This window comes from Photinus pyralis, unplaced genomic scaffold (assembly GCF_008802855.1).
Source record: "Photinus pyralis isolate 1611_PpyrPB1 unplaced genomic scaffold, Ppyr1.3 Ppyr1.4_LG2, whole genome shotgun sequence".
Lineage (NCBI taxonomy): Eukaryota > Metazoa > Arthropoda > Insecta > Coleoptera > Lampyridae > Photinus > Photinus pyralis.
Window position 1 is genome coordinate 18,690,842 of NW_022170403.1, and position 26,094 is coordinate 18,716,935.

At 34.1% G+C, this 26,094-nt stretch overlaps 2 protein-coding genes across 2 annotated transcripts in view; one reads left to right on the forward strand and one right to left on the reverse strand.

The window, feature by feature from the left end:
* LOC116163859 (ecdysone-induced protein 74EF-like) overlaps positions 1–26,094 on the reverse strand; it is a 77,359-nt gene that overhangs the window by 35,428 nt on the left and 15,837 nt on the right. The gene's annotated exons all lie outside the window — the stretch shown is intronic.
* LOC116163860 (U7 snRNA-associated Sm-like protein LSm11) overlaps positions 1–26,094 on the forward strand; it is a 61,054-nt gene that overhangs the window by 34,000 nt on the left and 960 nt on the right. Inside the window, exon 3 of the mRNA XM_031477991.1 lies at positions 15,697–15,815. Within this exon, the coding sequence (XP_031333851.1) occupies positions 15,697–15,815 (119 nt within the window). The remainder of the gene's footprint in view (positions 1–15,696; positions 15,816–26,094) is intronic.

Below are 26,094 nucleotides of genomic sequence, written 5' to 3' on the forward strand. Positions count from 1 at the left end.
TATACTTTCGCACAGCGGAACGCACAAAATTTGCGCTGACCAAATTATGCTGTACGACTCCGGTACGCCTCATACAGATTTAATAGACCGTAGACCTTTGCCAACAGGTTGGCTCATTACGAAGTTCAAAGACCGACCTAGAAGTTATTCCAATAATTGAATTTATCGGCATTCTCATTCGCGGACAAAATTTATTTTTACAACACGATGAAGAACAGCTAAAATTACTCATTTATTTTTTTCGTTTCTACCCTTTGCCTTTAGGGTATTTTGCAACTTCCTTATACAGTTCGTTCTATTCTAACGTACCGGATTAATTTCAGAGCTACCCCAACTCCCTTAAAGAATCATCCAATTATCCGTGTCTCACGGATCCTCCGTACTCATTGCCAAATTGTTTAATTCATTTAACTGAAATTTAACTGAAACGTTTACGCAAGTATTTTAAATGTTCAATGAACTTTTCTAAAGGAACGCCAATCGTGTTTGAAGAGAAAAGCGTCCATCAGATTTTAGTACTTTGCTTCTTTATATTTTTGCCAAACTAAACAGTACAGAGGAAACATTGCAATGCAAGTGAACATTTTACTCTCTAACTTTCTCATTAACATAAGAATAAGGGTCTCGTATTTCTATTTTATTTGGTCTAGTGAAGGTAGTAAAATTCGGTGAGCTAAAAAATGTTATCTGATGTTTATTTCCATTCAACAAAATCAACATTTTGAAGGCAACATTTCGTGGAAATTGTATATGTACCTTTTAAAACAAAACATCTATCTACGTATACCAAAACAGTAATCTTTTTTCGGTAGTTTTTTTCCCCTTCCTTCAGAGAAAAAAATTATTCCATCGTGAGAAGACACCTTAATGCTATGGCAATGATGTTGATCTTATTTGGATTGAGATGCATAGGAAATCATCACAAATACTTTATTAATAAGCGTGATTATGTGTGTGGTATGTGTTGATAGTTACAAATTTTCACAAGATGCAGAACCGAAAGCAAAAAATCGCATCTCGCTACCAAAATTGAAGGAGTAAGTAGTTTGAATAACAAAAAAAATGCCTTTAGGTTTAACGTTAATAAGTTAAATAGGACCTATTAATCACTTAGTTGAGAACAATGTTACATAACAACTTCTCTGCTACGTCGCAAAATCCAACATTTCCAGATATTTGCAGCCCTTAGAATGGTAGGAGATGCATTATTCGGAGTCTTTGTAAAATACAATGTATTGTTAATTTTGATGTACCAATGTTTTGTTCAATCCGTTGGGATTCTCAGTGACGACCAGCAAACCATTTTGTACCGTTTCTTCATTGCTGGTCTTGCATCGAGAAACTCAGGCTATACTGGAGAGGAAGAGTCTCCCCCTCATCTTATGCGGGAGTTGGCATTTTTTCCTTATGTGGTCTCTAGTTGAATTTTAGAGACTAAATAGTCATTATAGTAACGCAATCATCATTCCGAGGAAATTTATTCAACTGAATTATATTTCAGTGTCGCCAAAGAAAGCTCTTTGGTAACTTATGGTTATTATTCTTTCTTTCCTTTCCTGTTTTTGTTATTCTACAACATGAGCCGATAGCGATTTGGCACTTACATCCCAGATACCACTTACGTACTTACCCAGCGCATTTTTGAGTTGTACGGGGAAAGTACGGCATCTCAATAGTGACTCTGAAGAAGTCTCACTAAATGTCTGAATACCGTGGAGTTCAAATTCGTGGCTCACCATTGGGATCCCCGTAATGGTCAGAGATACAGTGTGAGTTATAAAAGGAGAAAAATTGTCCCTTTTTGTTACTAAAGAAGAAGAAATTCATTTAAGTATTTACCCGTGGATGTTTTGTTGAGAAATGAATATAAAACATTTGATTTTTTTTGTAAATTTATGTAAAAGTACAGAATGTGACACGTCATTATTTTTTTTGTTCTCTATCAATATGGCGCCCATAAGATATAAGAAAGTAGTACGCTCCATTCAGATTCAGATTCTGCCAAAAAAAGTGCTCATAGAAGGTGGCAACGGGTACCGTCCATTTCCGACAGTTTAAGCTAGGGAAAATCAGAACAAAATTTGACATTTTTGGTTTTTCGGTGATATCTTAGTTCTTTTCAAAGATTTTTCGAAATTTTCAAAAGCGTTTTTTTAGTAACGAAAAGGGGCAATTACTCCTACACTGTAGGTCCCGCCGCTACGGAGGTCCCAGTGGCGAGCCACGAATTTGAACCACTCTGTTTGCCCGCTCTTGAAAATTTCTTAGTATGACACCAATATAGCATGCTGATAAATGATCAAATATTTTCTAAAAAATTTCACAAAAGAAGAGATAGAAATCTTCAACAGTTTTATGTGGCGATCCGCCATATTAATTAAGATTAAGATAATTAAGAAAGTGTTTCAGGTTGAAAGAGGGATTTAATAGTGGATTTTCTATCATTAAATGAGTTAGGTTTATTGTGCGTTTCCGTGGTTGCATTTCCCAGGTTGTGGGTGCATAAATAATATACTTACACAATATATTATTATCATTTTACTTATCTTTTTGAAATATCGGGGGTTGAAAGGGGTGGAAAGTGCAAATTGTGGCAAAACTATTGATTTTAGACGAAAATGTTAAATGTAAAAGTTATAGAGATTAAAAAAATGAGCAACTGTTGTATCTGTACTATTTTCACATAACCTCCAATTTTCCTAGAAAAACCGGAAAAGCTGTTTTTTTCGTTTTTTATTCTTATTTTTGCGAAAAAATGTCGTAGGGGTTTGAAATTTGGAGGTAACATAGCCTGTTTTATGATAAAACAGAAGATAATTGTTTGGACCCATAAAGTTGCACCGTTTCCAAGATCTCACGATGTCTGAAAAAAACCACCTCTTTTTCAAGGGGATGAAAAATCTATTTTTTTCATCGTACAGAGGTGCAGAGGGTAGCAAAATTTTCGGAAAGACTTATATTTTAATAAACAAAAATAAAAAATATTATTCCTATAGCAAAAATTCGAGAAAATCGCCAAAAACCGGAAAACAGTTTTAAGATATACACGGTTTTTGACATAATAAATCAACATGTTGGATGTTAATAAAAAATTTTTCGAAATCTGTCTTCTTCCTTCTCTTTAATGTTTGCCTAAATATTCTCTTTTGTTATCTTATGCTCAACTGTTTTAGTTAAAACATCTTTATTATTTCTTTTTTTCTGCATTTTTACCGCAATAAAAGCAATTCGAAATAAAATCGAATTATGTATCTTGCTTCCTGATTCACAAACAAAACAAAAGAAAATATTTTAGCAACATTAAAGAGGAGAGAGAAGACACATTCTCCAAAACTTTTTATTAGCGCGGATCCAACATGTTAATTTATTTGGAAAAAAGCCTATTTACCTACTGTCAAAAACGGTGTATCTTAAAACTGTTCCCCCCCGTTTTTGCCGCTTTTCTTGAAATTTTTCTATTGGAATATTTTTTATTTTTGATTATTAAAATGTAAGTCGTTACGAAAATTTTGCTACCCCGCGCACCTCTGTACGATGAAAAAAAATAGACTTTTAATACCCTTGAAAAGAGGTGATTTTTTTACAGAAATCGTGAGATCTTGGAAACGGTTCAACTTTATCAATTATTTAACAATTATCTTTTATCATAAAACAAGCTATGTTACCTCCAAATTTCAAACCCCTACGACATTTTTTCGCAAAAATAAGAATAAAAAACGAAAAAAACAGTTTTTCCGGTTTTTCATTTTTTTAATCTCTATAACTTTTGCATTTAACATTTTCGTCTAAAATCAATAGTTTTGCCACAATTTGCAAAATACCACTTTCCACTCCTTTCAACCCCCGTGATTTCACCCGCGGAAAAATTCAGCTGTTTTAATTATTTTTCCCAATTTCTATTCATCTCACCTGCCTGAAAAACCCGGTTTCGCCCGGTAACTAATTTTTTTTGAAAATAAATCATTTTAGAGTTATTTAGCCTGGACTATATGTAGTATGTACATGTATAAGAGAGGTCTACAAATGACTTGGGCATCGAACAATCGCGTTTGGTTTTTTTCCTAAGAAAATTGAGCATAAATAAGGATTTAGAATAATATATCGCTTTTAGGCCATAATATGATAGATATCTTAATTAATTTTTGATAGTATACACATATGGAACGTTCATACAGCGAAAATCTAAAGCCGATACGAAGTCTTCTTCCCAAGAAAATCCGTACATAAATAACAATTTTGATATCTTTTGCCCAAAAATTTGTTGGACACCAAATATATATCTGCACTACTTCATGGGCATTAAGCAATCGAGTTTTGAGTCGTTATAAGATGGATAGCTACCAATTTTTTTCAAAGAAAATTGATGCCTAAATATCGATTTTGACATCCTTTGAGTAAAAATATTTAGGTCACCAAAAAAATCATCGAGCAGTCGAGTTTGATCTTCTTCCCAACAAAATTGGGAGGCATAAATAACGATTTTAACCGCAAGAAAGTCATGAAGGCCAAAGTTAATTTTTAATAGTTGTGCACCTGGAACTCGTAAGCTTTCATATAGCGAAAACCCGAAGTCGTTACGACGTCTAGGAACTGAGCTATAATAGCAAGGAACGACAGACATAAGCGCCCACTTTCGTGGGTTGCGCTAAAAACGAATTTATTAGCGAATGGTATCTGCGCAGGAATTATTAATATATCGCCCGCCTGCCACCATGTCAAACTTTTCTTCGTTACAAAACACAATTAATAGAAAAAAAATCAAACATCAACCTAAAGATCAGTACCCACTGATCTGTAGGTGATTGTAGTGATTGTCGGACAATTCGCTCCCGGACAATTCGCTTCTGGACAATTTGCGCTCGGATAATTTGCTCCCCGACAATTCGCACCCGGGCAATTCGCTCCCAGATAAATGCGCTCTCGGAAAATTCTCTCCCGGAAAAAATGCATGTTGAAATCAAATGGTTTATGAAATATTCATGAATTTTTTCAAAAACAGTTAGCTTCAGTTTAAGTAACTGATTGTCCAGGATTAACTTCGAAGAAGAGCCACCAACTCCTATTTTGTTTGAGAGCATTCCGTATTGAGGCTGATAGGTCACCATGATCTTTGGGAAGTAAAGTGTAATGATTGTACTTCAAAACAACGTATAAGATGTCATCTCCCTAACTTGTGATAGTGATGGTGTCTCGATTGTACCGATATTATAGTACACACACAGAAAGGAGGTCGTCTGTTTGCTGGTTTTCGACACCGACCATCAGCACTTGTAACTGGCAATACGTGTACCTACAGAAGATTCTCGTCAGACAGACGCCTATGGTTTAATTTTCAAATTTGAGCCAGTCCTTTGAAGGAAATAAGGTGTCAAATGACAAACACACAAAACAATCCTGGAGAACATCAGCCATGAGAAATAAAAATAATAAAACTTCTAATAACCCTCAAAAATTTAGACTCATAACACCGGCTAAAGCTATCCCTATTGAGTAACTGATGAATTATCTGATATGTCAGATGCCAATGTTTAGTCCTGGTTTTTAGCTCGGTTTTTAGGGACATAATGATACGATTTTATATCAGTGAACTAGACGTACTTATGTTACATAGTTCTTGTTGAAAAACCCTTTTTATTTACCTGAGCCCTACAGTTAGGTGTATATCCCAGAGACTTGAATTTGAAAAGTAAACCATAGTGGTGTAGGGAATTAAGAGCCCACTGATGTGTCACTTTAACCAAATTAAAATTATTGAATTATATATAAATTTCCAACCCAAATCAATTTGTTTTTGCATTTTTTTCAAAAACTGTTTCCTTACGAGTTATTCAGTTGTGCCACCCTGTATACTCATCGTTATTTTTATGTTAAAAGATTATGACATACCAACATCTCTTCGGTGCGCCATCTTAAATCTTAAAAATTGGATAAGGCATATCTAAAAACTTAAGCTTCCCGTCGCTCTAGTTGTTAAATTAAACTATACAGGCTGATTTAAATTCGAGAGCCACCATGGAGAACTGTAATCGATAGGTAGGCTTTTTAAATTGGCCAAAATTGCTTATTTGGTGCTTAACAAAGTGCAATTTGGAGACTGAAAAAATTCCGACTCCTTTCGGAGATATCCGGAAAAAACGAAATTTTGCAAAATAGTTTTAATTTTTTACTGAAGTTATTTAAAAAATGTGGTCATAATAAGCCTGTATTCCTGTATATGACTCGATGGCGATTGGATGAAATAATACCTTTTACTAGGAATAAAAGTTTTGTGACTCATTCGTCCATCGAATTTCTTCACAAAAAAGTGTTACCTACTTTAAAAACCGCAAAAAACAAAACGTAACAATTTTCCGCAATTTTCATAGTTGACCATTGTAGTTTTTTTTAAAATTCGCGTTTAGTAGGTATACTTACATCGGTTTTTGTGTAACCAACGCCCAGACTATGAATGTTTCTCTCTAATGAAATGTCATTGATTTTTTCCGTGGAGGTCGCCACAAGAAATACCAATTACACGTGCTATATTTCTGAACAGTTACTAAACGTCGAATAATTATCCATCTAACCACTAACATAACTCGCCTTCAAACTCCTTTTGCTTCCTACAGCAGGTGCTGAATGTGAACGAGTACCTTAGGTTCATTTGTCACATTTTAATTAGTTAAAGTAACGGCACATTCTTGCTGAAAATGAAATTTGTACGTCCTATTAATTAAAGTAATTAAGTTAGAAAACGAAATTTTCATAAATATTTCATTTAATAAATTTACATTTTTAAATATTTACTACATACTTATAAGCACTTCAAATATTATTATGCAAAAAAGTATCTTGTTTTTTTCCGTAATCTATAAGTTGAAAGGTCTACAAATGCATAATCTTTCTACCGTCTTAAAATATTTTGTTAATCGCATACTCGTTAGCATATTGGCTTCTGACAGCGTATCACGATCTCTATCCTTTAGAAAATATTAATTGAAATTTTTATACTTTTCACAACAAAAAGACATAAGGCACCGAAAGTGAGACTCGTAGACATACAGACAGACAAACTCACATCCCAGGAAGGAAGAGCGAGTTAAGAATCCTACTTCTATATCATTTGCTTCATTTGCTGTTTGCCTTCATTTTCAGAAAGTGGTGGAGGTGGTGGTTACCTTTAGAATGTCTTCCCTTCGGCAATACCTATACAAATACTGGCAACACTAAAAGGTCTTGGATAATAAAGTTAAATATGAGAAAATATTAAAAACTTCATCCATAGAGCAATATTTTGCAAAATGGAAAAGGTGATTCCCAACAAATTGTTATCAATAGAAACAATGACTGATAGGTGTTTGTCCAAAGATCACTTCTAAGTACCTTTTATCGCCCGTACTTATCAATGATCGAACACTTGCGATTACACAATGACAAAGCTCCAAGGCAAAAAAAAATTTCAACTATTTTCAACTCCGTTCCTAGATTTATCAACTTTTTTTTATTGTGATACATTTATTACGTACAGGGAGTTACCAAAAATTTTTTTAAATAAACTGAGAATAGCAAATGCTTTAAAAGGTCCGATGGAAATTCTTGACCGAACAATGAAAGTGATAAGGATTTCATTGGGATTTTCCCGATATTTCTTTAGGTATTTAAGAACAAAATTGTGGAACAGCTTTTCAATACGCCCTTTGAAATTAATTTTTGCAGTGTTTTTAGCACTCGATTTTGTTGGCATAATTCACCCTGTATACTATATCTCTTAATATGTCTTAACTTGTTTATCATCAAGGCATAAGCATCGTCAAAAGAAGCAAAAAAGCGTTCTACATTCTGTGATGTAAAATGCGTGCAATTGCGCAATTGGCAATAATACTTTCTCCCATGTTTTATAAGCATTTCATAGAGCAAAATAAAATAATAAACGCAGCAGGCCAATCTAAAATATTTCGATTACATCTCCCGAATGTTACGGAAGTTCAAGTAATTATACGTAACAAAACAAAGAAAATGTGCGAAATATAAAGCATAGTTAACTGTAAATAAATATTCAACATATTACGCATGAGGAATCCAATCAATTATTAATATACAATTAACGTCAATAACAAAAGTTGAAAGAATTTGTTAAGGCATCTGCCCTACGTTTTCATGCATCAAACTTATGTTGCTTTGATTGGCATCTTTTGTGATTTTGTAAATTCCGTTTGTCCGTCCGCCCGAGGGTTGAGACCTCCAACCTTCAGAAAGCATGCTTAAAAAATTAATTTGGGCACGTTTACAATTGTTTTTAAATACCTAAGTATGCTGCAGATACTCTGTGAAAAATAAATTTAATAATACATATTAACATTTTTATACCAGTACGCAAAATATATGTTAATCATATTTTAATATAAATTATATTTAATAGGGCGAAATGTGAAGGTAGTGCTGAATACTTAATTTGAGTGAGAATTTGCATAAACGGAAAAGCATGCTCTCAACCAGTCCAAACAAAAGAAAGCTGGTTACTGAATGTCTCTGTTAAAATCGTAATTCATGCTTCACGAAAAATGAACATAATTTGCTAATGAAATTGACAGATATTGAACAAGTGAACAAACACTATGTATACAATGAAATAAATAAATTTGACAATATGTCAAATGAGATAAGAGTAAAAAGGACGAAACTTCGATACTCTTCAAATGCACGATGGTCGTACCCTTTCATACTATAGGTATACTTGCATCCACTATAAACAACGCATCATTTGTTAAATACATACATATGTCACGTGAATTTACTTTTTCTTTATAAAATGCCGTTTGGATATTTGTCACCAGAAATGAAAAAATTAGTAGAATATATAAATTGTACGCAGATTATTAACATTAGTCTTTAATTAAAATTTGAAACTGAAAACTGACTAAAAAGTTAACATGCCACCTGTCAATTACCTATAAGGTATGAAAACAAGTTTTTAGCTTTTGATAATGTGCACTTTCACTGTAAAGATCGGAGATGACTTCAACCCTAAAACAGCTAGGTACCTATACGGATTTTTAGTGATTGCATCAGTACACTTTTTGAAAGCAATAACAAACAAATTCATGATAAAATGGTGGAGCCTAATGCAACGTAAAGCTCTCCATATAACATTAAGATGAAGTAAGTATCTATTTAAATTATTTTTTTCTCTTTGACACTGTCTCTAGTATCCCTCTTTACAAAAAAATGCACGTAATCTTCATTTGAGTGTTTTATAGGTCAATAAAATTACCACAATGGGAGATCTTTTGTATGGGAATCAGGAATTCCGAGGTATTCATTGGGTATTCAGAGGAATTCATTGGGTATTCCCAGGAATTCTTTGGAAATTCTTGAGTAGTCTCAAGGAATCCTTACGTAGTCTCCAGGAAGTCTTGAGTATTCGCTTGGAATTCTTGACTACTATATAGGAATCCTCAAAGAAGTCTCATTAACGAGGGGGAAACCACTCTTTCAATTTGGTGTACATGAATTTTTCATTCCAGTTTCATTCCATTTTCAATCTTTCAATATTATCATTATCAGTTTCATTACTTTCAATCTGTTCATTCTCTTTTCATTCTATTAATTCTAAGATTAATTCTTTTTCATTCTATTAATTCTCTTCATTTATTTTTCATTTCCTCATTTTTTCTTATTACGGTTATAAATATTTTTCATTAACGGTTTCATTATTTACAAAAACGAATAGTTCATATTCAATTCTTACGATTTCATTCTTTCATTATTATTTCAATCTTTCATTACACACTTCAATCCTCTCATTATTTCCATTTTCAATCTGGTGTACAAATTTTAAGGAAGTGGTTTCCCCCGAGGGGGAAACCACTCTTTCAATTTGGTGTACATGAATTTTTCATTCCAGTTTCATTCCATTTTCAATCTTTCAATATTATCATTATCAGTTTCATTACTTTCAATCTGTTCATTCTCTTTTCATTCTATTAATTCTAAGATTAATTCTTTTTCATTCTATTAATTCTCTTCATTTATTTTTCATTTCCTCATTTTTCTTATTACGGTTATAAATATTTTTCATTAACGGTTTCATTATTTACAAAAACGAATAGTTCATTTTCAATTCTTACGATTTCATTCTTTCATTATTATTTCAATCTTTCATTACACACTTCAATCCTCTCATTATTTCCATTTTCAATCTGGTGTACAAATTTTAAGGAAGTGGTTTCCCCCTCGCTCATTAACTACAATGGCTTTATACTAACAGCGTGGTGGTCAAGTTTTTTCTAATGGCTGCGCCATGTTTCCTCCAGATTTGAATATAACCAATGGGAGTTCAGTCTGTAGATCTAGAGTTTGCTATGGTTACTCTCCATAGTTCAGCAATAATTTGCAAACTGATGTACCGTGGTTAAAAAGCGTCAAAATATTATCGCTTCCGATGTTACTTCAGAAAATAATCACGCTCCTTAATATTATACTTTACTAAAAATTGTGGGGTAAGTAAGTATCCTGGAAGAATGCAAAGCTTTATTTATTTTGTAATGATAAAATTGCCATACTGATATTTGTAATAGCATTTGCATGTCTAGAAACCTGATACATACACACAAGAAACAATTTGATGCAATGGTGGGCTTTTCAGCATATGGATGCACATATTGGAAAACACAGTAGGAGAGTTGAAGAGTTTATTTATGTTGGAACCCTTAAAAACCGAAAAAAAATGGAACTGAAACCGAAAATTACTGAAGCCACAGGACCGAAACCGATACCGGAACCCTTAAAAAATAATTCTACCTAAATAGTGTGGAACCGGAATCTATATTTCATATGGGTTTCAAGCCCTACTTAGTACACATTTTTAGAAAGGTAGAAATTGAGGAATGTAATGGAAACAATGTAAATAAAGTATAATAAAAGGGCAAGCTTTTGTGGACTTGTCGTAGGGGGCAATTGTCCCCTGCTGTACCCGCCATTGATTACGTTCAACTCTGGGGGAACATGGCAACCGTTGCGCTCATGGTCACACTGTCAGTATAAAGTCACAGTATCATTAACTTCAATGACTCTATAGAGACAGTGTGGTCTTACGTGAGTGTTATTTTCTGTTGGTAGTGGGGAGATTCGCCATGTTTTGGCTAAATACACCGGATTGCTGGAAATGAACCTGGAAACCAAGGTAAGATAACTTGCTGGACACAATTGTGGCAGCATTATTGTAACCACAAAAAAATCTACTAATTCGGTTAAACCGATCAGTTCAATGATAAATTGGTAAAATAAACCTGGCCGACATGGACGGACGGACTAACGGAGAAAATGTCCAAAATCATGAACTCGCTTAGGAGCTCGGTAATAAACAGAGAAGTAAACTATGGCAATGTCATAACTGAACTCGAGAAATATTACCTTGTCTACTATGATTAGTTGGTATATTGGCAAAATTAAAAATAAACGAAATAATGCATATGAGGTAATATTTTGAATGGAAGTTTTGAATATTTTTGGCCAAAAAAGGAAGATCGTCTCTATCTCTAGCAATTCTTGGGAAATCTGGTGGGAAGTCTGTGGGTATTCTCGGGTAGTCTTTAGGAAATCTCATTACATTTTACAGTCACCGACGACAAGGAATGAAGGCGGATGTGACGCTTTCTTGATGGGAATTCTAGAGAATCCGTTGTGATTTTTATTTCCTATTTGCTATTTAAGCAAATTGTCGCGTGTTTATTAGGAGTTCCAACATCAATGCCAAAGTGATTATTAATGAAGTGCGCGCCCGTATGTGTTAAATTTGTATACAAGGCTCATACATTCATTAATAATTAATTGTAAATAAATAAATCACGTAATTAAATTTACGTTACCATACCCTAGATGTGGTTTCGAAGACCCGTTATTTATTTAATTCGGCATTAACGGCCCCTGAATTTTCATAAAAATTGCGTAAATTCATATCATTGAGACCAATTTTTTACTCGCATGAAGTTAGACAACGAATTCCAGCAATGGGTTCACTAAATTCAAAGTTAGACAGACACAAGATTTAGATAAAATGAAATTAATATTCTTAACTTATCTTCCCTTACTGACTGATGACTGGCGATTATAAAGTACGTTGTAACTTTTTTTTAAATTCAGCTTCAAATTTAAATCCATTTAGTAACCTTCTGTGCATTTCTCGTGCAAGTTCTCGTTGTAGTAAGTTTTGTTGGTTGAGTTTTTATTTCATAGTTTCTTATTTTTCCGCTAGAGGGCATGAAGATGTTTTAAAGTTGTTCCCTACTCTTCTTAATGCTTGCGTGCGCACTCCCTATGCGGGATGCGATATCGTTCCTCGTGTTCAAATCTCCTATCAATATCTCGTGAACAATCCTTTGAGGCAAATTGAGTCAGTGTTTAAAAGATCACGTATTTTTACCAGATTTTCGGCAGATCGGTTTGTTGAGGGTCTTCCAGCATCGGTCATCTTCAACCTCTGCTCTTCACGAATCATAGCAAAAGTTTCCGTAGCAGTTTTGTTAAGTTTGACACAGAACTTGATCGCTGCTCAATAAGTCGCTACATTTTCACTTTCCAACGTTTTCCACGATTCGCTAAAATCTTGATTTGCCCACTCCATCGTTTCGGAGCGAACTGCCCTCACTTCAGTAACACTCCCAAATACTCTCCCCTGGTAAACTATAGTGAACTGCGCGCCATCTTCTAGCCAGGGAAAAATCAGTCCCAATTCTTTCTGGACACACCTCGTATGGGGCGCTATTATTACCCTTTTCTTGTTTTGTTTTGATGTGTTTATCTACTATTGGCAAAGAGCACCCTTCTGAGCTCGTAATATTTAATATTTTAATTTCGTTGTTACTCTGTGAGATTAACGTTTGTGCATAAGGCTTTCGATACAGCCGAATTGTAATTAATATATTTTTTCTGATAGTCCGTTATTCCTGCGGGAGTGTATCTCACTATGGTGATGATCTGAGTCGATTATTATGAAAACATATTTTTAAGAATTTGTACAGCGTGAGTCAACGATTGCGCGGAGTAACAATGCCTTGGTGATAAGATTTTTCGATAGAGTGCTTTCATATTATGATATGGTTGAATAATCTCCACATTTTAAAAATATTTTGAATTGTACAGGGTCCGTTCACAACGTAGAGCGCCAACAAGGTACATTTTTAAATGGAACCGTCTGATTTGAATGCATTTTTTTATTGAATATAAAAGCAAGGAAAACCAAGATATTTCGAAAACTATCACAGATTTTAGAAGAGCTAAAGAAGATAGAAATATATGCATGGCGTTCCATTTAAAAAAGTGGAATTTTTAATATAAAGTTTTGTAACTTTGGATTTACAAAGAAGACACCCTGTAAACTTATTTTTAATTGTTTTATAGTAGACTAGTAATTTTGACAATAAACTGACGCTTGCAAATGTCAAATGTTTCTTATTAATCGAATTATCTTTAAAATTACAAGTTCTTCGTATATTAACGATATAATAAAAAAAGTCGTGCAATTACACGTATAATTATTAAAAAATGCATTCCAATACAGAGGGGCCCATTTAAAAAAATGTACCGTTTTATCGCCCTGCCTTGTGAACGCACCCTGTATAATTCAAAATATTTTTAAAATGTGGAGAACCTTATCGTAATACAGAAGCACTCTAAGGCATTGTTACCCTGCGCAATCGTTGACTCACTCTTTACATAAGTGTTTTTCTATGAGCTCGTTTCAGATAAAAGATTTTCAGTTTTATATGACGTCGACACTAATTTGAAAATATGAAAAGCTATTTATTTTCTCTTCAACCGTGGGTCGGCACTAAAAATTAGGGTATTTTATATGTTTCTTAGTGGTTCGAAAAAAAATTGTTCGTATTAGCCGTTTTACAATAAAGCACGTATTGATAGATGGTCTGTAAATATATCGCAATTGATTCAAGTTAATCAATGGTTAGGCTAAAAACTATTAAACCACCCCAATTTTCTTTCAAGTTGTAAGGGTTCTTCGATAGGCACGCGGGTAGCTGTCGTTGTGACTCCAATAAAACACACCACTTTTTATGGTAGGTCTGGAAATCAGGTGCTCAGGTCAACAAGTAACAGGAAGAAGTGTCCTGTGAAGCAGAGGAATCTTCCTTTTATACACAAAAATGATTAGTGATAAAAACACGAAGTGGAAATGTTATTGCGCGCAATGCTTTGTCATTGTCAGATAGTGATATCTAGCGACCGCAAACATAGTTAATTTTAAGGGAGCGTTCACATTCTTACTTTACAAGTTTCGTGTTTATCATCATCATCATTACTTAGATCATTAGAAATAGCGAATAGAATCAAAGGTTTCTTGTGCATCGCTAACCAACGTAACCATTTGTTTCTATTGGCTATTTCTTAATGATAGTGAACCAATGGTAATGATTGTATAAACCAACCAATACTCGTATCTACATACCTAAATAAAAATGAATGTTTGTATGTAGGTATGTCTCCTATACCTGCCTAAACCGTTTATCTAGTTTATCCGATTGCGATGAAAATTTGGGAAAATGTTGGACGTATGCCCGCGAAGGTTTCTATATACATAAACCGGTATGGAGTTACGCGGGCGTGAGAGGTGATGCCGGAACCGAGCGTATGTCCCATCTAAGAAAACGAGATTTCCCAATATTTTGAGCAATATGATTGGATGGTTCAAAATATCTTCTGTTACTTGTTAAAAAGAACACAAGTTTTGTTGGATGTTTACTTTATTAATGAGACCATTACAATTTCATTAAATTTGGGTACACTGTCGATGCTACGGCTTAGACGAACTGTACTTTCTCCAGGTTTTTAAGCACAAAATCACGTTCATTTGAATCAACGAATGTTGCCCTCTCAGAATCAGTTATTTAGCAATCTCAGGAAAAGAAAGCAAATTCCTGGCTCCTCTACAATACTCGAATTGTTTGCAATCGACCGGTTCATTTGCACAATGCAATGGAGTAAGTAAACTGATCTTGAACCCAACTAACTACCATTGAACTTGCAAAGGTGGTTTATAACACTTTTAATGCAAATAATCTGTTCAAACGGAAAAAAAAATGTCTTGCATCACTCTACAAGATGAAAAAAACAAGGTCAAGTACAGCAGCATGCGAGAACGAAATTGCTACTTGACAGTTGATGGGTTGTAGGTGTATAAATTAGGTTACACCTTAAACGGAAGTATGGATTGGGAGAAAGTTATTAAATGATCACGATCAAGGATTGAATTCCATAATTAAAATTTCATTTGCATACTGGCAACTTCGGTTGTTTATATTAATTGACAATTATGTTAATTATTAACCTGTCCCTTTTGCTATTAGTTATACAACTTATTAATTAAACAAATATTTCTCGTTAAATTTTCCAACGGGAAGTTACAATATTATTTTTATAATCTCTTCTACACTTCTTTATGATGACTTTTGCTGTCATACGTCGTGTTGACAGTTACTAACGCTAATGCATGTGGCTTTTTTACTTAGAATTTAGGCTAAACACTTTTGTACTTTTTTTTATAGTGTAATTGAATATTTATTAAAATAGTGTACTTATGTGTGCGTATGGAAAAACCATGTAAAAGTAAAGTGTATTACAAAGAGCTGTGATAATTTTGAATCTTTCTTTTTTTATTTTTTACCTACCCCGTGTACAAAAAATGATGGATATTATCTTTTTCAGTGCCAATACCTTCCAAACGGAAGACCAGAATCGAAAAAAATGTGTTAACAAACATGGAAACAATCAAGGGACCCATAAAGCTATTAACAAAATGCAAGGACGAACGTATACAAATCAAGGTAAAATTTCATTCCCACATACAAATTTGGTTTTGTAACTTCTATGATAATGTTCGAAATAGTGAAACAGTCCGGTCGGCGGTCGTGAATAAATTTGCAAAACAACATCAATATGCACGCATACAATCTTGTTCAATGGCAACGACTTCTCAATAAAAATGATAGTTGGCCTTAAGTATATCAATGCTAATGATTGCACAACAAGGAAACTATGGCAGAAGGTTAGTAGTTAACTCACCACAACAGTTACTCAAATCAAGAAACATTATCCTTCTATTATACTGGACACGTTTAGTAACCAACAGGTCCATTGATCTTCATGGTCAACGCCATGGTCGAATTAATCTAAGCAATCGGTCTTCGCTTTCTTACCTGTCAATAAATAATTTAGGCAGAAACTAACCTTTCCGAATGCTATTATGTAAATTACACTTACGCTCAAGTACGTTTAACGGAATATAGAAAGCGTCATTTTAATATCAATTTTTTTCTTAAATTGGCCAATTTTTAACTGGGTGTGATGCAATCATCACCCAGTATTTATAACCACTGATTCATGGCAAAAAAGATTTAATTTACGGACTGTATACAAAGATTGTTCAAAAATTAATCAAATGATTTGCGCATAGAACAAAATAATTACGTGGGAATAACGTTTTTGCCATGAAAGCAGATGCTGTAAGGCTAAACTTTGTACATTGACACAAAAGAAAATTGTTACTTGAAGCTACTTTCTCCTATAAGAAAGTGAATGTCGATTCACTTTTTAAAGTGTATTTTTTGCAGATGTTACTTGCATTATGTTAAATTATTTTCGCTGCAGCCAAAAGTAGCCAAAATATTTAAACAACAATTTAAAAAGCGTTATCACATTAATTAACGATGATAATTTACTTTTCTTTGTATAAAAAGTGAACGACCCACGGTCTTAGTAGCAAAGATTAGACGGTGAAAGGTGAAAGAACGTATTATATTGCAATTAGAATTTGTTTACTTTTATTACTGGTAGGTACGTTGGTGTAATTAAACCATTTATGATTAATTGTCCGTAACGGAAAATGCGTACACTTTCATTATAAAGCATTATTATTTATAACGATTTTATTACGATTACTTATTACAGGAAAGAGTATTATACAAAAAGGTACACTGTTTTGCAATAGCACAACACACAATCAATTATTGTCAGGTCAAAATATATGACTTTTCATTTTTTCCGATGCGGTTTACAACTCAAAATTTCTTCAATTTTTTAAAACATTCAAAACAAGGGAATCCGAAACATGAAAAAAAGCAATATCCGACCATATTCGGTTGTTTCTAAATATGCGCCGGTCCTTCCTCTAAGGAGAGCTTTCACAATTTGCATAATTAAAGACACTTTTGCTAGTGATTGCCATTGAAACAAGAAATGAAAGGAAGGCTACTATCTTTGCATTTCTCTAGTACTATTGTACATTGCAAAGGAGTAATGCACATATTTCGTACATACTTTTTTGAATTCCCTTGGCACGGTATTCTCATATATAATACCATAAGTAGTCGAAGTATTGTCGAATATTTTTGAGGTGCTGTCACGAATGCTAGTTACGCTGATTAATACCACGAGCGCTTGCGCGAGTGGTATTAAAAAGCGTAACTAGCATGAGTGGAACAGCAGCTCAAAAATAATCTACAAATACTTCGACTACGAATGGTATTCGGAGGACTATTCAATGAATCAAAAGAAAAATTAAGCATAATTACCCACGCGAATGTATTTCCATGACAACAATAAACGTCAAAATAAATTACGGAAGTTGCTTTTCATTTTGCTATCGATTCTATTCGAACTTTTGTGCTCCAAGCTAATTCGTTATGAGTGATTAAATTAAAAGATGTGGTGATAAGTGGGTTGTCGAAATTGATTAACAAACTAAGAAGAATGTTCCGGTTAATACGACAAAATTTCGCGACATTTCACTGGTGGAAGTTTGACAAATGTCATTGAATAATCGCATTGAATTGTCGCTGAAATACCACACGTGAAATTATCTGTATTATTCAATGGTATTCGGAACATTTTCCCTCGCATTTTCCACAGTAGTCTTTTGGTATCACCCAATCTTTTTTTCTAATTTTAACCCTACACGACATATCGACAATATTAAAGGAATGAAGACATAGCAAACACCTAACGGTTTTCAAAGAATTCTGAAAAATTACCGTGGGTTATCACGGAACATAAGTGATTGGTTTAAGTCTGATTTTATCATACATATATCAATAGATACCCTTTTAAGGAAAATAAGGCGGGATGCAAGTAATAAGTAGTCGTTTTTTATTTCACATATACTCGTAATATCACGATTATATTGGATTTAAAAACATAAATAAATTAATTCATAACGCAAGCATGTACATACTGGCGAACCAAATATTGGCTATGAAGGTATGGAAAAAGTCCAGCCGATTTTGATTCACGTAGTTTCTTCAATGTACTCAACAAATAAAAGATTCTCTAGTACTGTGTGGCACTGGCATGGGTATTTTTTAGAATGATATTCTAGATTGGTGAAAAAACAATCAACATTTTGAGGTTTTTAATATTGGGCCACCCTGTATGTGGAATACCAATTTTTTTACATAAATTTGGTTACTGGTTTTGAATTAAACACGCAGTTTGTTCTTTTTATTTAACTTTGATGTTCAACGTTGTTTTTTTGTTAAATGTTTAAGTTTTGTGTAAATTGAACGCGTTGTATTTGTTTATTTTTTTTTGATAGTGAAGTTTGTTTATTGAAGAAAGTTGGTTGATTTAATGTACGACGTCAAGTGAATTAATCGAGTTCGTGAGGAGTTTTAAGAGGTTTATCCGCATCCGGGAAAATAATAGTTTGAGTATGTGTCAATCAAGTCATTCAGTGCACGGTGAGACCTTTCTTCGAGGTTCTCCAAGTATTCGCTAAAGCAAGATTTTTCTTTCCTCCATTCAGGAAACCACAAATTTAATCATCAATTCAACAAAACCTGTTGTGTGATCACGATTAAATGAAATAGAAAAGAAGTGAAGCTTTCAGCCAGTCAGCGAGTGTTTAGTTATGCGCCAGAAAATTGCCGTTGATGGCCAGATTATTGTATTATTAAAAACTATCAGTAATTAAGTAATCGTCTATCGATCGCTTACATGCGTGCAAACAGACCTCTCTTTCTCTCCGCTTTGTCATGTTGTGTGTAGCCCGAATACATGTTATTCTGTGTTTAATCGAGCCCTAAATTTGATAAAGTTAATAAAATGAATCGAGATTTTTTCATTGTAGCGGAAGCCGGATGTGTCTTGGAAAATGTATAATCGCGTTTATTTAATTGAGCTAGCTGGACAGGTGTTTTGGGTGGCTTACGGACCTTTGCCATTGCACACAGCAATATTCCAGTTATTATCCAAGGTGCCTATCTCTATTATGAGAATATTTCAATTTAGTAAGTGTAAATCTGGGGGATTATTTACGAATAAGCACAAAGTCGGTTGATTGTATTTGAATTTGTCACTTCAGTGCCTATTTTTACTTTTAGATTTGTTTGTAATTGCCTATTATTTTCTTGTTTATATTTGATCGCTTTTGTCACGTTTGCGCACTTGCATCTGGTCGTTTGCGTTTTTTTATCACTGTGAAGAGATAAGGTGTTTTACGTTGTATACGTTATTTTCAGCATAAGTGGAGACGCGGGACGCTTTCTTTCGAAGCCGGCGTTATCAAGTCCAATTGTGGTGCTCTCTTAAATAGTGGAGTCAACGTAAAAACAATGCTGCTGCAGTTCCGCGAGGTTAGCAATCTTACTGAAAGATTTAAGTTATCGTCAAGTGAAGTACGTAGTAAAGGTTTGACGAAAGTTTTTAAAATGGTTTGTCCGTATTCAGAAAAAGTTAGTGAGTAAAGAAAATTAAAAGTTTCTACCGTCCGAGCAGTCACCGAAAATGGTTGCATCTTATTTCGAGTAATGGAATTCAGTTTAATAAAGAAAAAGTTAAGCTTCCAGAAGCTGTCGGCGTTTTTGGGTCTTTGATAAGTGCACCGGAATATCACAAGCCTTTTATGACCAGATTATTAGAGAGCAAAGCTGTAACCTAAAATTTTTTAAAATTATCGACCGACTGAGTGCGGGGTATTATGTTTAACTAAGCTTTATAACCTTCATGTGAGATTTTTCCATTCGTGTCCAAGAAGTATTTCATGTGTTCAAAAGTTGTGTAATAAATTCGAGGTCACCGAATCTCTCAAATTGAAAAGTCAATATTTGGATTCTTCTTATAGCGTTATAGCAGATGCCGGATGTGTACTAGGAGAGATTATGAAATTGTAAGTTACAATTTTGATTTGTTTTGATCTAGCTGGACAGGTGTTTTGTGGGTGGCGTAGTGACCATTACACACAAAATTTTTAAGGCTACTTACAAGAAAAGTTAAAATATAGTCTCATAGAAAAATATTTTTTTATTATAGCAATTTTTATACCTAAATTAGGAAAATTACGAAACCCTTGTATTCGTCCAAAATTTAGCCCGAAAAAAACGACTGATAAACTAAACACACAAAGACATAGCAGAAATTATAATAAAAAAATGAAACCATTCCATGTGCAAGAAAGCAAACTGAAATGTGACTCGTTACAAAAATAGTTTCTGAAAGTATTTCTGTACAAGACGTGGTGAGTGTTCGAGATGCCTCTACCAAATTTCCAGTTTTTGCTTTCATTTGTTATAAAATGTGCCCTGATTTGCAAAAAAAATTATCTGTAAACCCATTAAATCAAAACCTCTCGCCAGGAAAGATTACCGGTCACAGAACACTTGATCCCGGTCTACAATCTATGTTTTTCTAAAGATGTGAGCGACTTCCGGGATAGTATCGTGTCAAAAAGACTTTTCGTTCAACATTGGCACGATCCTATTCCGGAAGTCGCTCACATCTTTAGAAAAACATAGATTGTAATCGACATAAGGTGCCCTGTGACCGCCAATCTTTCCTGGCGAGAGTTTTTTTTATACGTAATTTATTTTTTTCTATGACTGCTATACAAATCCACAGACAGCTCATGGAATTAGGAAAATTGAATCTTATGGTATCCTAATCCTTCTAATTTGGATTTTAAAAAGCACGAATGTGGTACCTAAAGGAAAAGTTGATGGATATTGTAAACCTTTACAAGTGGGAAGTATTTGAAACACTACAAAGAACAGCGTGGAAGTTGTATACTTAAAGAGTGGCGTTTTACAGTACCTGAGAAATCATGCTCTATAAAAGAGTTCGATGAGTCAAGACAGGAAACAATGGTTGACAGATGAGCGTTCAATGATTGGGGTTGTGAATTTTTGTACTCAGGCTCAACCTGATAAAATCATTATCAGTCACAGAAAGTATACAGTATACAAAAAACAAGTCATTGACTTTGAGGAACGCACTTGAAAAATTCCAATTAAAAGTGAACATCCTGTAATCGGTTTGTTCTTACACCTTTCAAGTGCATATCCATTTTTAATTCACAAGTGCCTCGGTCAATTGGCCAACTGACGCTTATCTAATACATTCATTGGGATGCATCGACAATAAAATCTGGTGAAAGTGTAAAGGTGCAATAAAAAAAGGCGAAAGCGTTTGAGGTAACGGGTCAAAGAGGGCCAAATGTTCGTCGCGGCGAATTTCGCATTTACGGAATTATAAGCGGCCTACTAAATATTTACATGGTCGTTTTTACATTATGAAAAATGACTGCGAGAAAACTTTCGCTTTCTGGGAAACTTTCTCTTCTAAACGATTATTAGTTTATCTATTTTAGTTAAAATGATTGCGCCATTATTTGTCTCGACGATAAGTAGACACTGAAGGAACTTCTAACGTCCAACACTAACAATACTTTCGCGAACCTTGATTCAAGAAGGTCCTGAACGAGGCCGTCGCGCAAGGTTGATTACCATTCCTATCTCAATATTGTAACCATCAGATTTGCTACAAGGATAATAAATGACTTCAGTCGTTTTTTTAGACATCTACCGTTTACTTTTATTATTCTAACGTTTACCTTGTTTCAGGTGTACAATTTATAATCGTGTTTTTTTTGTTTTGCTACACAATTATAGTGATTTTCCACTTCTAGTGCCTTTACTATAATAGCATAATCACACGAAAATAATGTAATTAAAAAGAGTCATTGCCAAATATCGATTGCTACATTCCTTTTAATCCTTTCACAATTTTGTAAATGCCATTGTCAGGCTGTTATAAAAATGTATGTAATTTAAACTTTTAAGTTTTCTGTAGCGGTTTCGTGCACCAATCATATTCCGCCTAAAAACGTAAGGTAATGATGGAAATGCGAAACGCACGTAGTGGAGTATTAGCAAAAAACATAGTGACGAATTTAACCGAAGTGATATTTCATTTTCTGTTCAATTATCTTTTTACTGTGGATGTTTTTTTGACAATGAACTATCCTCGGAACTATCAGTTAAATTTAACTGAAAGCACAGGCCCTTTTGCTAAATTGAAGTGGCAAATAAGTTCAATTTTTCACAGTATAACCTCAGGATAATGGCTAATTCTTTTACATATATATAATGTCAAAAAGATCTTCACGCATCCATCATTTTTACAACTACGTTGCTGAAAAACAATAGCCACCATTTTCAAAGCCATCCGACGTTTTTTCTAAAAAAAGTTTTCGTGAACACGGGCAGGCAGACAGAAATACAAAATTATAAACGATCTCGAAGATCGTTAAAAAACGCTTAAGTAACCGAGCTGGACAAATCTGGAAATGTTGCATTTGGACAAAGGTATAGCTATGGGCAACCTAGATCAATTAAATATATATACAGGGTAAACATTTTTGTCTGGAACAATGGAATACAAGATTTTTTTAAAAGAAAACATTTTATGGTAATCAAAATTATAAAAAGATTTCTACCAATTTGCGTACTTTAAATTTGTGATTAGTGGCGTACTTCTGCGTGTGGTGAAGGAGGGGCTTTCGTTACATATTCTTAAAGAGCACACTTTTTTGCGTATAGCAACATAAAAAATATTAGGTATATTACATAGGTAAACAAATTTAAAAGAAAAACTCAAATTAAGAAAAATAGTTATTAATTTTATATTTCTCTTGTGTGAGAAAAAGTAGGTATTATTCTTTTGTTAGTTATTTCAAAGCAATTTATTACATTAACAATTATTAAAAATGTATAAGGAACTCTGGAGGGAAATCTATATGCATAAAAATTATTTACAGTTGCGAGCGTCTAGAGAATTAAGAGTGTCACTTTTTTAATGGAAAGCACTATTTCGTGACGTACTATGAAAGAATGGACCTTTTTTTAAATATGACAACATAAAATGACCAAACTGGTAAAATTATACAATTAATTATTTTCCTTAATTTGAAATTTGAATTTTTCTCTTAAATTTACTAAGTTTTTTATGCTGCTATTTCCAAAAAACTGTACTCTTTAATAATATGTAATGAAAACTAGTAGTTTCCATTAGAAAAATATGCCCCCCTTGACCATGCAGAAGTACACCACTGATCACACATTTAAAGTACCTCCGTAGGTTAGTAGTAAACTTTTTATAATTTTGGATACCATAAAAAACTTCTTTTCAAAAATGTTGTGTTGAAAATATATCCACTACTCCAGACAAAATATTTACCCTGTATAGTTTGTCTAAATTTTAATTGTCAATTTTTAAGCTACCACAGTGTAGTCACTTTTTTTCAAATATTGAAATAATGTAAATAAACAAAAGCTTTGGTGATCTTGATGCTAGCGAAGGGATTATTACTTGCTTTTACTGATACGTATTCATATATCAAGACCCATCTCCAATAAGTTTTTCCCCTTTGCATTTGTTTTTAGTCAACGATTGTTAAACGGATTAGACCTCATATACAGGGTGTTTCGACATTCGCGCACACGGACCATGGGACGGTGTTATACGACAAAAACTGAACAAAAAGTTCCTCTACCAGTTCTCCATCAGACCGCTATTTTTCGAGCTACCGCGGTTTTAAAAATCTCCGCCCCCCCCCTGCGCTGCGCCACTGGTTAAACTTAATAATAACACATTTTTAAAAACAAAAGAAGGTTCAAAATAAACTATAATTATGACGAGTCGAAAAAAAAGTGCCGGTCTGATCAAAAGCTGGTAGAGGAACTTTTTATTCAGTTTTCGTTGTATAACACTATCCCACAGTCCGTGTGCGCGAATTTCGAAACACCCTGTATACATTAATTATGTTATCCTTTCGCATAGTTTTCAAATACGCAGCGAATCAAGAATTTCGCTATAGGTATCGTATGCGCGGGGACACCCTGTTTATAGGAAGTTTTTTAATTTATCAAGAGTAAATTTGACGAATTTTTTTGTGTCTCTGTGTGTCCTCGGATAGTCTAGATTAACAATTGGGTCCGATCAGGTTATAAGATCGTTGCTCTTCGGGTTTCGGCTACTTGCGTGCTTTAATGTGGCACATCTGGTCAGTTTGCAATAAGAGATTTTGTTATCGGACGAGATTAAATTAACACGCGTGTTTTTATCGCTGTTAGAAAAGAGTTATGCAGATTTTCAACGATGGGCGCATTAGATTGGCGTAAGCGGCGATGCATTCTGTCGAAGATAGCGTTATCAAGGCTAATTATTATGATTGGCGCTTCATTTGTAAAAACTGGAAGAAGGAGAATTATGTTATTATAGAAGCGGTGTTTCGTTAAATACTGCAAGCAGGAGGCTGGAAGGTAGCTGGTTCGCGACGATTGGAAAAGAGTGCACGTCCCTTTACCCTGTTTTTATTCGGGCAGTTCACCCTATTTGATTAATTGAAGACGTAGTTTGTTTATATAATTCTGCCCAGAAGAAAGGTCATTGAAGTTCTAAGCGTTTGTGTATTGATTTAAGCGCGCACACCGTTAACCGACTAGATGATTATATTAGGATTATTAAGAAAAAAAAAACTGTAAGTAATTTTAAGATTTTCTTATTTCTTTTTTCGAACGCCTGCCGCGAGGTAATGTATCCAAACAAGCTGTGCAAGCTTCCCTTTCTTTCAGGAATTTTCTTTAATGTTCTATTCATGTGTTTCGGAATAATATAATTTTGTTATTGTCAATCAATTAATTGTGTTTATTCTGACTCATTGTGCGACTCGAATAGAGTTTTTATATCAGATTTTTCAACTGGCGTCTAAAATTTGTGTTGTGTTGACCGAATGCCATTGCACACAGCGTTATTTATTTGGCGCCCAACGTGGGGTCACAGCAATATAGTATAATTCAGCCTGTTGAGGGCCCAGAATAAGAGAGGGACAATAAATAAATAAACCACAGCGACGATGTAAAAAGTGAGGCTAGTGGTTCAATTCTTTTATTATAAATAGTAAATACATGGCGAAACTTGTGTGCATAGCATACATAAAACATACCAACGAATACAAAAAAATATTATTTCAAATGACTAAAAAAAACCCTATCCTATACCTATCATACAATGATCTTGATACTCGTCTTGATAGTAAGTGCATCAGGTACCAAAAAAAATTACAATTTTAACTGATATCCATTAATGATAACCTCGATGGTAACCTGTAGATTTGCTACAAGATCATATCGTAAGTATTCGGTCATGATAATGCGCTGAGGTGAAAAATTAATGATGTTTGCTAATTGTTTTTGCTCTTAGTTACCCATTACTCGTTACACATTTAAGGGTAGTTAAATATGACAGTGATATCATATCATGACGAAAGAAACATAAATGAATACCAATTAAAAACGCATCACCATCAGACTTTTAAATCATTTACGAAACGGTGTGTACGCAAATGGTACTATACTAACAATATTGTTTTGCAATCAACCCGTGTACTACTGCCACCGTACATTTTGCCTACCGATGTTTGAGCTGTTTTTTTTATTTGATCACTTATGGCATTGAGTAAAGCCCTTATATTAATCCATTAGTGGCTTAAATTTTGGATGTATAATATGTATCAAAATCAAACTACCATTCACTGCCGTATCTTTTAGACGAATTAAACCGTTCCATCGAAGCAGTGGTTCCCAACTTGTGGTCCGTCGACCAGACGTGGCCACTGGGGAGCCTTGGGGAGTGGCATGTTTAATTTACAATTCTAAGGGCTCTAACTATTTACTATTTCCCGAGGTATTTCCATAAATTTTTCCGACGCCCTCTCCTTTTTATTGCTAATTTGGACGCTGCTAGCCTTAGGGACGCTCTTAAGTGATTTTGGAT